This window comes from Heptranchias perlo, chromosome 2 (assembly GCF_035084215.1).
Source record: "Heptranchias perlo isolate sHepPer1 chromosome 2, sHepPer1.hap1, whole genome shotgun sequence".
Classification (NCBI taxonomy): domain Eukaryota; kingdom Metazoa; phylum Chordata; class Chondrichthyes; order Hexanchiformes; family Hexanchidae; genus Heptranchias; species Heptranchias perlo.
In genome coordinates, this window is record NC_090326.1 from 88,753,731 (window position 1) to 88,766,786 (window position 13,056).

General features: G+C 44.5%; 1 protein-coding gene across 2 annotated transcripts in view; it reads left to right on the forward strand.

Moving 5' to 3' along the window:
- LOC137341081 (thrombospondin type-1 domain-containing protein 7A-like) overlaps positions 1 to 13,056 on the forward strand; it is a 368,227-nt gene that overhangs the window by 340,007 nt on the left and 15,164 nt on the right. For both annotated transcript variants that reach the window (XM_068003999.1, XM_068003992.1), the window contains 2 exons: positions 9,621 to 9,716; positions 12,814 to 12,896. In XM_068003999.1, coding sequence (XP_067860100.1) covers positions 9,621 to 9,716; positions 12,814 to 12,896 — 179 coding nt within the window. The remainder of the gene's footprint in view (positions 1 to 9,620; positions 9,717 to 12,813; positions 12,897 to 13,056) is intronic.

Sequence of the window (13,056 nt, forward strand, 5' to 3'; positions counted from 1 at the left end):
TTCGGTGAGGGCGCAAAATGGGCGGTAGCGGACCAGCCACTCGTTATACACCCCACCTGATGTTCCTTTGAAATTTAATTTTGATGGGGGATACAAAACGGGCAGGTGGAAAGAAAAATCTGGCAGGGTGTATAACGGGCAGCTGATCCGCTACAGCCCGTTTTGCGCCCACACTGAAGTTGAGTTTCACCCCCTATCTATAACGACATTGTAAATTTATTTAAAAGGAATGTATTTATAAAATCATTACATTGGCAAGCAGAGACTTTCTTCCCCCATCTTATTTCAACATTATCTCTCGCGCCAAAAAAGATATAACAAAAGTTCAAACTGGTTTTTATAATTCACTGTTACATGATAAAGGTTTTATAACTATTGATATTTTAGTCTTTCATTAAAATCATGAGGGTCTTGAAATGATGCCATGTAGAAGGGGATCACTTGGACTATTGATCTGAAATTCTTCTCTTTACTGTTTTAACAAAAGTGTTAACTTCTTTAAAATAAATTGGTTAATAATCTCTCTGCTAAAATAGCAGAGAGAGGAATTTTGCTGCATTTGTCTGCAACTATCCCATGGTGCAACTTCAGGACCAAGAATATTTAGGAAAAAGGTAATATTATTAGGTCCAGCAGGCTTGTCTCTTTTTGATTGTTCTGTACCCCACCTACCCATCTTCTTACCCGACATGCCTCTATCATTTCTCTCTGCAGAAACACACCTACGTGCCTTTTGAACGCATTTTACTGACCATGTCTGTGGTTTTGCCTAGTAACTTGCTCTACAAGTCTATTTCCCTTCATGTGAAAAAAGTTCCTAACTGACATTGAAATTCTTATTTTTTTACCTTGTAACCCTCAGAGTTTGAACCATTCCCACAATTTACCTAGATCATCCCCCTCCTAAACTTGAAAACGTTGATAACATCACCTCAAAATCTCCTCTTTTTCCATTGAAAAGTATATATGTTTGTAAATTAATTGATAATTGTTTATTCATTTTCATGCATAAGCACTAATGGATATATTTTCCTCTTTTGCTCAGAAAGAGTTACTTTATTTTTGATTGAGTTTCATGGCTGCCGATCAAAATGGAGAATGCTCTCATTTTCACTTTGGCCGGTTACACCCAATGTGAATTCAAAAACAGGAAAGACAAAACAATTAGGGAATCACAGTGCTTATTTAACACTTCTAAATTGGCACACAATTAGCATAAATTACAAATATTTTGTTTATGCAAGAGTGAAATGTGTAAAGCTTAGCTGAAATGACCCGATGATTTTGTGGAGCCAATTTTACAGACCAGGACATGAACTTGACAAGATAACTTCACTGAAATGTGTGGTGCCCTCACAGTAGTGATCCAACTGTCGAAACTTAACACTATACCAATGCACTAACACACCCAGACCAGTATCACAAAGGGAAAAGTTTTACTTTAATTGACTTGTATACAAGGGAAGAGCGCCCTCAAGCAAAGGTTGAAGGCGCTGCTTCTTCGGGTCAGTGAGACAGCTTATGTTTATACAGTTAATCGTGTACGCCCACCTGTCGTAGAATATGGGCGTACACGTACATTCTTTATTGGTTCAGGTAGTTGGTCAATCAAGTAGTGAGCCTGCCCCCTCTGGACGTCCATAGCTCATTCCTATCTTGGCACGTAGGCCTCGTAGGCCTGAGCACACTTATCCTCCCCACATTCTTGTCCTGGTTATCAGTAGGACTGAAGTCAGTCTCAAGGCCACATGGCCTTTCAAGAAACTGTATTCTCATTATATTTTATAGTCAGCAATATCCTTATCTGCTAGGGGGGCCAGACGGTACTAAGCACCTGCTCAGCTAACTTAATTATCAACATACCAAGGCTTAAACGTAATTACACAATTGTGCCTTTCTGTGTGTGTGTGCTGTAGCTACCCCATTATGTGAGCCAAAGAGTTAATATGGTCAAATATCCATCATGCATTTCTTCTTTTTTATGGTTTAAGGGTATTAGAAAGTTAATATGGTCAGGTATCTCTTTATGCATTTCCACACAACCCAGCTCCTGCTGACACCGCTGACCTGACTGGAGACCTGTTGGCAGTCATGAGCTGAGCTGACTGTGCTAGTAACCCTGCCCCACCCGACTGCTTCAGTTCATGTACTCACTGAGCAATTGGAGGAGCAGAAATGAACCATATTAATGATGTTTGATAATATAGAATATAACCCCTGTATTTGCATAGCCCTTATCACATCAAAAATTTCAAACTGCTTCACAAAATGCATTACTTTTGAAAAGCTGTGACTGTTGTTACCATGGCAATAGCCAATCTGCACGAACAACGTCCCACAAACAGCCATGAGATGAATGAGCAGTTAATCTGTTTATAGTGTTGATTGAAGGAGAGATGTTGCCCAGGTCATTAGGAAAATTGTGTACTTGACTTTGGATAGTGCCATGGGATCTTTAATATCCACCTGAAGTACTGGAACAGCAGATGTGACTTTGATTTAACATCTCATCTAATGATGGTTCCTCTAATAATGTATCCCTCTCTCAGTACTGCACTGAAGTGTCAGCCTAGATTATGAGCTCCAACACTGGTATGGGGCTCAAATACAAAACCTTTTGACTAGGAGGCAAGAGAGCTCCCAGCTGAGCCAACCTGACATGTATTTCAATAAGGAATCCAGGAGAAACTTCTTTACTCAGAGAGTGGTGAGAATGTGGAACTTGCTACTGCATGGAGTGGTTGAGACGAATAGCATAGATGCATTGAAGGGGAAGGTAGATAAACACATTAGGGAGAAAGGGATAGAAGAATATGCTGATAGGGCTAGACGAAGTAAGGTGGGAGGAGGCTCATGTGGAGCATAAACACTGGCATAGATCAGTTGGGCCGAATGGCCTGTTTCTGTAACTTCAGTGTAATTCTATGTAATTTCAGTCAAATGTTGTGCATCTGCACTGTTGATAGGGAGGCCTTATCTGCTGGCAGCACAAATCAGAACTCAGGTGTGCACTTCCCACAATTTTATGACCATTCAGATTGGTTTGGAGTCGAGGTGGAGGAAGTGCTTTATCAGTACTTGGTCCTGTTTCTGACTATATACAAACTGATGACTTCTCCTCACTGACATCACTGACTCGCAAAACACTCCTCGCGATGTTTCCCTTTACCAAGCCTGTGGCATCATTTATCTGCAGGTCACTTCATGACTTGTAACTGTAAATGAATACTGCCACCTTCTGGTTATGTCTGGAAGTATATAAATACATTTGAATTTCACAAGCAGTAAAGGCTGCATGTAAATGTCCTCATTGCTATTTATACTTTTGTAATCACAGTGCACTGAGGCATTGAGCTGACAAATTCAACCTTCTGCATGGCAAATCATTAAAAAATTTAGTTTTGTTCTTTAGACTGCAGGTATTTTACATTAATGTACCCCTGCCTACCAAACCAATCTGCCATGAAACATAATTTTACTAAATCATTTGCAATTTAAAATATTCAGTGGTAAGCTGTATAAAAAGGGAACCTACAAGACTCAGTTGAGCCTGAGGCACTGGCAAATTATTCAGTCAAATTTTAGTGTTCGTCTAACTTCTATGAAATAAAATGATTTGATGATATCACATCATGTTCTAATTACTTGGGCGGTTTGTTTTAAAATTTGTCTCGAATTATAGGGCTCGATTTTAAACTGGAACTGCGGGTATGTTGGGGGCAGGGGGAGCGAAGAAAATCGGGTTTTTGAGAAGCAGGCAGAAATCCCGGCTCCAACACGCCTAACAACGTGCACGACCCAGAGTCATCTGGCTGCGCGCGCTGTTCCCGAACCTGGAAGTCCTGCTGGCAATTAAAGCAGGCGGGACGATATTTAAACAAGTAACTCAAGTACTTCAAGGAATTGAAATGTAAATTAATCTAATTTAGAGTGAAGGCAAGCGATCTCAACACTGCCTCAGCGTTCCCAGTGCTGTGTGAAACACGCCATGGGGAACGAGTCGTGTTTCAGCCAGCAGCCATTTGGACATTTGGCCTGTTTGACAGATGGGGATAAAAGGTCAGTTATTGCAGCAGGGCACTCAGTTCTCTCAGACAAACTTTTGGCTGGGAGATCTTTATGTTTAGACTGAGAATTCTTGGTTCGCACTCAGAATTGTTCTGTTTACACATATTTACCAACTTTTCGGACCCCTCAAACTGACACCATCAGGATGGGGGGGCACGATGGCCGCATTCACCACTACATCCGAGGATGAGCAATATCACCACTCTCGCCAGGCACAGCATGCACTTCTGCCACTTGGAGCTCCACAACACAATACTGCGCCACAGGCACCTGCACAAGAGCACAGAGGGGAACAATTGAGGGAGCGCCGTCGTAGGAGGCACTACCCTCGCCAGAGGGTCTACAGACCGAGACTCAGCTTCCTGGACTGGGTCTGGCAGCATCTCATTACCCGTTGCAGTAAAAGTCACCACTGCACTCAACTTCTTCGCCTCCAGATCATTCCAGGACACCACCAGGGACATTGCCGGGGTCTCTCAGTCATCTGCCCACAGGTGCATAAGACAGGTCACCGACGGCTTGTTTCGCAGAGCCTCGCAATACGTCAACTTCCCCATGGATGACCTCAGCCAGACAGAGAGGGCAGTGGGATTCCACTTTGTGGCTGGCTTCCCATGAGTACAGGGTGCAATTGATTGCACTCATATAGCAATCCGAGCACCTCCATAAGAGCCAGGACTGTTCATCAACAGAAAGGAGTATCACTATCAATGCTCAGCTCGTTTGTGACCACCGCAAAAGATTTCTTCACGTGTGCGGCAGATTCCCTGGCAGCTGCCACGATTCGTTCATTCTGAGGGAATCCAACATCCTGGGCCTCTTCCACGCACTGAACATCCTTAAGGTCTGGCTCCTCGTGGACGAGGGATACCCCCTGCAGACATGGCTCGTGACACCTCTGAGGAACCCCATCAGCGAGCAACAGTGTCAATACAATGACAGCCACATCACCACCAGGTCTATAATTGAACATGCAATAGGACTGCTGAAGATGCGATGTCGGTGCCTCGATCGTTCTGAGGGAACGCTTCAAATGCACCAGCGAGAGTGGGTCGCATTATAGTAGTGTGTTGTGTCCTGCACAACATGGCGCAACAGAGAGGGGTACCGGTTGAGGAGGCCCCATGCTGTCATCCACCATCCACATTGAGGAGGAAGAGGCGGAGGAGGACAACGAACCCATGGGCAGAGCAGCAGCTCACCTGGCTGTTCGTGAGGCCAGGGAGTCACTAATATGTGAACAGTTCTCGTAAGATCAGAAAATGAGAAGAGTCCAGTCCTCACACCACCTGGAAAGACCAGCGCCAACACCAGCCCCCCACTCCTCCCTGCACAAAACCATCCTGCAACTACACATACACCCACCGTAAAGTGACCCACTGGGTGGCATCAAGTATTGTACCGTTCATGATGAAGCACACGAAAGGGCACTATCACAAAAGTCAGTCAAGAATGGGCAAGATGTGGCAGTAGTGGTGAGAGTGATAACATTTAATGTGACTTTAACAAAAAGCAAATATAAATGAAAAATATGACAGTCTGTCAGACACCCTTGTGCATACCCTTCATGATCACACATCCTTAGCCTTTCTCTTCCTACTGCTTCAACGTGGTGCATCTCCTGCAGCTGCAGCAGAGGTAGTAGCAGGTTGCTCATGTCCATGGCCGGACTGTTTAGATGCTTTTGGCCTTCGCCCTCTGGGTTTCAGAGCCCGTGATGGCCCCTCCAAAGCCTGCTCCACCTGCACCTGTGCAGGGGCAGACTCGACCACCTGGAGAGGAGGCAGTGTTGCGGGTACTGGTTGAGAGGGGGGCAACGGGTGAGACGTGGGAGCACTTTGAGTGGCCTCCCCACTTCCATGTCCCCTTTTGCCATCATCCCTCTCCTGGGCCAGGTCCACATCACCCCTACCACATTGCTGGAGAACGGTTTGGAGGACATGTATGATGCGTTAGAAGCCCAGTTGTAAAGTTTCTGTCTGCCTGTTTAAGGCGGCAGAACGTTGTTCACCGTGAGTCCGAATGGCCATTGTCAGGGCCTGAACGTGCTCATCTGTGAGCCGTGCTTGAAGCTCAACGGAGGGTAGCCTTCTCTCCATCGCAGACATTCCCGCACTTAGCTGCGACACTATCTCAGATATTTCAGCAGTTGCGTGCGACACTATCTCAGACAGTTGCTCACGTCCCTGTGACACTATCTCAGAGATTCCCTCCTGTACCTGTGCCACCATTCCACTAATGCAGGAGTTACATAGAATTACATAGAATTTACAGCACAGAATTGGAGTTACATAGAATTTACAGCACAGAGTTGGACTCCTCCATCCTCTGCGATACTGTGGAGAGTGTGCGTGGCACCTGTTCCAGTACCTCACAAATGTGCTGCTGTCCCTCGATCATTCTCCTTTCAAAGGATGACCCCCGGGGTTCAGCATCTGCGTCCAGTTGAGCAGAGCCTGGAGAGGAGTGTACCCACTGACACGGACTCTCCACAGCTGCCCCTGCCACCAGTGTCTGCTCATGCTCACTTGTGCGTGGTGACTCACCAGGTGCCAACCCAACTAACTGACTACTAGGACCCACCAAGGTGTGAGTATCTGCGCTGGTGGATGGCTCACTAAGATGTGATGGTGCGCCCTCAGAGGCCGTCGTTGAAGGACCTGTAAGAGAACAGAAGGCAATATTAAGCATCATCACAGAAGTGTCATGTTGCGATGAGCACACCGAGGTGTTCAACATACCATCATTGTTTCAATTCATGTTGTGTGTGATGAATGTTAAAGTTGTGTCACCAGACATTTGTGGGGTGCCAGTCTTGACATCCCTGACGGACAGGCACTCGAGGGTGCAGCCGATCTGCAGGGCCTCCTCCTCCGTCTCTGTGAGGACCACTATTTGTTGCGGCCCCCCTCCAGTCCTCGCCCTCTCGCGTGCATTTTGCGCTCTCTTCTAGAAGGGGAGAAAGTACAGACGTGTGAGTGAGTGATGGTGAAGTGGCCAATTGATGAATGCATTGCTTTGGGTGAGGCTGATCGTGAAAGAGGTGCATCAGAGGGTGATTATGAGACAGAGACATCACGTTGGATCAGGATTGGGGTGAGTGGTAGTGGTGGGGTCACAAATGGGGAGGTGTGGAAGTGCTCAGGAAATGCAGGTAAGTTGAGGATGAGCCTTAAGTGGGTGTGAGGAGTGATGTGATGGGGTAGTCTTGGCAGTGCAGAATAAGATGGGGGGGGACGGGGGGATTGATGTGCACCACGGAATGCAGGAGAATCAGTAAGTGTACTCACTTTTGCTGACCTCATTAGGTCATTGAAACGCTTCCTGCACTGGATCCAGGTGCGGGAGATGTTGCTGCTGCTGGTGGCCTCCTCTGCCACCTCGAACCAGGCCTGCTTTGAGGCAGAGGCAGGGCATTTCCTCCTGTCGGCCGAGTAAAATAGTTCCCTCTTCTTCCTCACCCCGGCATAAAACAGCTGAAGTGAGGCATCATTAAACCTTGGAGCAGCCTTGCTCCTGTGCTGCTCCATTGGGTCTTCTGTCTCTTTGCTCCAGCAAAATCCATTGGAGCAATGGCCCTTTAAATCCAGGCACTCCAGCTGACTGCCTGTCATGCGGGTGTGCAGTCCGCCCAGTGCGCAGCTTTCGGACGGCAAACCCGGAAACAAGGTTAAAGAGCACCAATTAAGTCGCGATCGCGTGGGGAACGGTAAGTTTTTTATTATTCGGGTGTGCCGTGCGCTCATTAAACCCCCCCCCCCCCTCACAGCTGCCATCCTGCCACCCTTTTAAAATCGAGCCCATAGAATCATCCAGCACAGAAGGAGGCTATTCGGCCCATCTTGTGTGTGCCGGCTCTTTGAAAGAGCTATCCAATTAGTCCCATTCCTCTGCTCTTTCCCCATAGCACTGCAAATTTCTCCTTTTGAAAGTTACCATTGAATCTGCTTCCACCACCTTTTCAGGCAGTGCTTTCCAGATCATTACAACTCTCTGCGTAAAAAAAGTTTTTCTTCCCCCTGGATTTTTTGAACATTCCATTTTTTTTTGCCCATTTTCTCTTCTCCTGAAGGCATTGACTCCTGCATGTTGTTAGGATGGGGCCAACACTGGATTTATTGCCCATCCCTAGTTGGGCTGACAACTGAGCAGATTGCTAGACCAATTCAGAGTGGCATTAAGAGTCAACCATGTAATGTGAAGTAGATTCACCTGCTGGCCAAATCAGAAAGGGGTGGCAGATTCCCTTTCCTGAAGGATATTAGTGAACCAGTTGGATTTTAACAACAATCCAGCAGCTTTCATGGTTATTTACTTTTCCTGTGCCAGTTCACAAGCAAACACCTAAGTGAATTCAATTTCACAACTTGGTATGGTGGGATTTGTACTCTCAATCTCTCGATGGCCATTCCAGTACCATAACCTCTACACTACAGTGTCTATTGTTATTATGTGTTCTACAGGCACCCTCCAATACCTGACCCAGTTCATGTGTGAGCCCAGGTAGTGAGTGTCGACAAGCTATTTGACCAGAGCGGCGGGGAGGGGCCACTGTTGCAGCCAAGCCCAATCTCAAACACACACCACACACTTCCATCAGAGGCCGATCAGGAACTACAGCTGCTCCACTTGTGATCAGCTAACTCAATATAGACTGTTGATCAAACCGGAGACCTTCCTTGCTGTATGGCTCAGCTACTCACTGGATAAATTCACTGACCATGAGTGTATAATCATTCTAAACCCACATTACCAATAGTAGAATAATTAGCACTCGCATTGTGTCTTTCTGCATTGGAACCAAAATGTCTGACAGTTTTGGGTTCTGACTCAGTTTCTTTTCTCAGCACCAAGCACAACTCCTGTAGGTGAGCCCTCACTTCCTACAAGTCAGAGTATGCCTTTACATGTCCAATATTTGGGTAATTATAGCAAGCCCAAGGGTCAAACGGAAACCCGTGTCACTGTATATCAGCTTCCTGGTTATATCAAATGCCCCACCTTGTTTTTGGAAAACAGTAGAATAAACACTTAAGTAGACCTATAATTGCAGAACAAATGTATTAATGATAAATAGGTACGAGCACAGCAGGAAGAAATGCATTTACGGTAATATTCAGAACATAGCTATTCCTTCTTTAAATATAGAATAACTAATCTCATCCATGCACTGAAACTCAGTGTAAAACTGGAACTAAAACAAGGTCCCTGACCATAACTATTCTTCCACAAGATCTCCTGCTTCTCTCTCTCTGATGGCTTCAGAGTACTGCTGAACTGGGGAAAACTGGCTTGAGATAGCGAGGTTATTTTTAACCCTGCCCTCCCGGCGGAAACCGGGCGAGTGGGCAGTTAAAAACGATTAGGTTACATACCCTCTCAGAACTCGACCCTTGCCCATTGCCTCCAATATTAACCTGCAGTGTTCCCCAGGCAGATGAGAAGCACGCCTAGACCAAATGGGAGTCTCGGGAATTATCTTTCTATGTTTCGTACTGCAGGCTGGCATGTTATACACTCAGTTCATTATTGCTTATAATGGTTTCTTACAGGTGGCTACTGTTATGAATACACTTGGTTGGCTGGTGCATGGACGGGATCATACCGAGAAGTGTGGTGTCAGAGGTCAGATGGAATAAATGTCACAGGTACTGAAGGCACTAGGAAGATATACCCATTGTCCATGCTTTCCTGGAGGGGTCCTGTGAAGTGTTTCTTTCCTCTTGTTGACTTGCAGTGCCCTCTACTCTGTGGCATATAGAAGAGTAGGATGAAGTGAGTCAGGCAACTTTAGGAAGGATGTCAGAGCCCTGGAGAGGGTACAGAAGATCCTTACCAAAGTGATAACTAAAGTCTTTTATCCCTGCTTATGAGGAGAGACTAGAGACACTGGGGCTTTTTCCACTAGAATACAGAAGATTAGGAGGAAACCTGACACAAATGTTAAAAATTACAAGGGGTTTTTAACAAGGTAAATGGGGAAAGAAAACTATTTCCACTGATTAGTGAGTCAACAATTAGGGGACATAAATGTAAGATCAGCACCAAAAGAATGAATGGAGAGGATAAAGGAAACATTTCAACACAAAGGATTGTTAGGACATGGAGTGCCCTGCGAGTAACAGTAGTGGAAACAAAATCCATAGCTTTGAAAAGGGAAGTGGATAAATATTTGAAAAAGAAAAGTTTAAAAGCTTAAGGAAAAGAGGCAGAGAATGCAACTAATTGGAAAAGCTCTTTCGGAAAACCAACACAATAAACAGAGTGGTCTCCCTCTGGACTGTAAATCTCTATGATTCTATAGCTACAGTTCATCACACTGGGTGGAAATTATTTTTCATATTTTGGTTATCAGACAAAAATCGGCTGGAGCTATTGCTTCCACCATCTCCTTCCTCTCCCCCTCCTTCACCAGCACCAGGATAGTAGATCTCTGTAACCTCACTCTAACTTCTCCATCCTTCATTCTGCTTCATAGTTAGATGAGTAGTATTTACTTTTTAAATTTACTTTCATTTACAAGTATCTGAGGAGAAGATAACACAATAAACAGCCAGTATTACTACACAAGCATGATTAGTGCATACATAGTGCAACATTTTCTGTACGCAGCATGTTTTTGGAAAGTAATTTTAAAAAAATAAACATTCTGATCTATTTTCCGTTCTTTCATTACAAACATTCAATTTGTGATACAATGAGATTCTTTTTCCCCTTTAATGGCAGCATAGGATTTTTTTTTATGCTCATCAAAATTTAAAGTTGGCAAACAGTGTAATTTTTCGAGTAAAGCACCCAAGTGTCAGTATCAAGCACTCTTACCTCAAGCTGCCTTTACACTGTCCCAATATCAGGCCTCAACTCCAATATCAAAATTACACCATTGTAATTTTCCACTTTCCACGCCAGCAAACCTTATGACCTTGCTGAATGAAATTAATACTGTATTAGGAATAATTTGTGCAATGTACCTATAGCCGCTCAGAATTAGGTTGGGAGTACCCAAGCATATTTCATAGAAACATAGAAAATAGGAGCAAGAGTAGGCCACTCGGCCCTTCGGGCCTGCTCCACCATTCAAAATGATCATGCCTGATCGTCTAACTCAGTACCCTGTTCCTGCTTTTTCCCCATATCCCTTGATCTCTTCAGCATTGAGAAATATATCTATCTCCTTCTTGAATACATCTAATGACTTGGCCTCCACTGCCTTCTGTGGTAGAGAATTCCACAGGTTCACCACCCTCTGAGTGAAGAAATTTCTCCTCATCTCGGTTCTAAATGGCATACCACATATCCTGGTTCTGGACTCCCCAGCCATCAGGAATATCCTCCCTGCATCTAGTCTGTCTACGCCTGTTAGAATTTTATACATTTCGATGAGATCACCTCTCATTCTTCTAAACGCTAGTGAATATAGGCCTAGTCGACCCAACCTCTCCTCATACGTCAGCCCTGCCATCCCAGGATCAGTCTGGTAAACATTCGTTGCACTCCTTGCATGGCAAGGACATCCTTCCTCAGATAAGGAAACCAAAACTGCACACAATACTCGAAATGTGGTCTCATCAAGGCCCTGTATAACTGCTCCTGTACTCAAATCCTCTTGCAATGAAGGCCAACATACCATTCGCCTTCCTTACTGCACCTCCCCTTTTCCCAATCTATCACCATTCAGATAATAATCTGCCTTTCTGTTTTTACAACCAAAGTGGATAACCTCACGTTTATCCACATTATACTGCATCTGCCATGTTCTTGCCCACTCACCCAACTTGTCTAAATCGCATTGGAGCCTCTTTACATCCTCCTCACAGCTCACATTCCACCCCAGCTTTGTGTCATCTGCAAACTTGGAAATGTTACATTTAGTTCCCTCATCCAAATCATTGATATATATTGTGAATAGCTGGGGCCCAAGCAATGATCCCTGTGGTACCCCACTAGTCACTGCCTGCTACTCGGAAAAAGACCCGTTTATTCCTACTCTCTGTTTCCTGTCTGTCAACCAATTCTCAATCCATGCCAGTATATTCCCCCCAATCCCATGTGCTTTAATTTTGCACACTAACCTCTTGTGTGGGACCTTATCAAAAGCCTTCTGAAAATCCAAGCACACCACATCCACTGGTTCTCCCCTATCTATTCTATTAGTTACATCCTCAAAAAACTCCAGTAGATTTGTTAAGCATGATTTCCCTTTCCTAAACCCATGCTGACTTTGTCTAATCCCGTTAATGCCCTCCAAGTGTTCTGTTATCACATCTTTTATAATAGACTCTAGCATTTTCCCCACTACTGATGTTACGCTAACTGGTCTGTAATTCCCTGTTTTTTCTCTTCCTCCTTTTTTAAATTGTGGGGTTACATTTGCCACCCTCCAATCTGTAGGAACTGTTCCACTTGGGACCATTATCATCAACAAATAGAGAAAACTTTCATCCCGTAATCTAGGCTGGACTCAGGCAAAGAGCGTGTTAAACCATTGTACCATCCAGTCTCCTGGCTGATATAGATCTTAGGCATAAGTATCCACTGAGCAGTGTGCTATTACTGAATGTTCTCTGTGTATTATCAGACAGTTTAAGATCACTGGTATACTTATGAAGTTCTATGGCTGCTCGTTCAAGCATACAGGCCTAATATTGAAAACATAATGATGAGAAGATAACAGTTGTGATACAATCAAAATTACATCGCAAGCTTATTATTTGCTGTTATTAAATTTTATTGTTTGTCTTGTAGGTGGCTGCTCTGCAGTGAACCAACCTTATGCCGACAGATCATGTAATCCACCATGCACTAAACCTTATACGTACTGCACCGAGGTAAGTGTTAGCTGCTGACGGTATGGAATTCCTGAATTCAGTGGTATTCCATCATTTTCAATGTTGCAACACTTCATGTAGAATGTTGTATTATTAAAATGCGATCTTCACTCAATTTGAATGAATGACTGTTTAAAATGTAAAATCTTAATTTCTCATA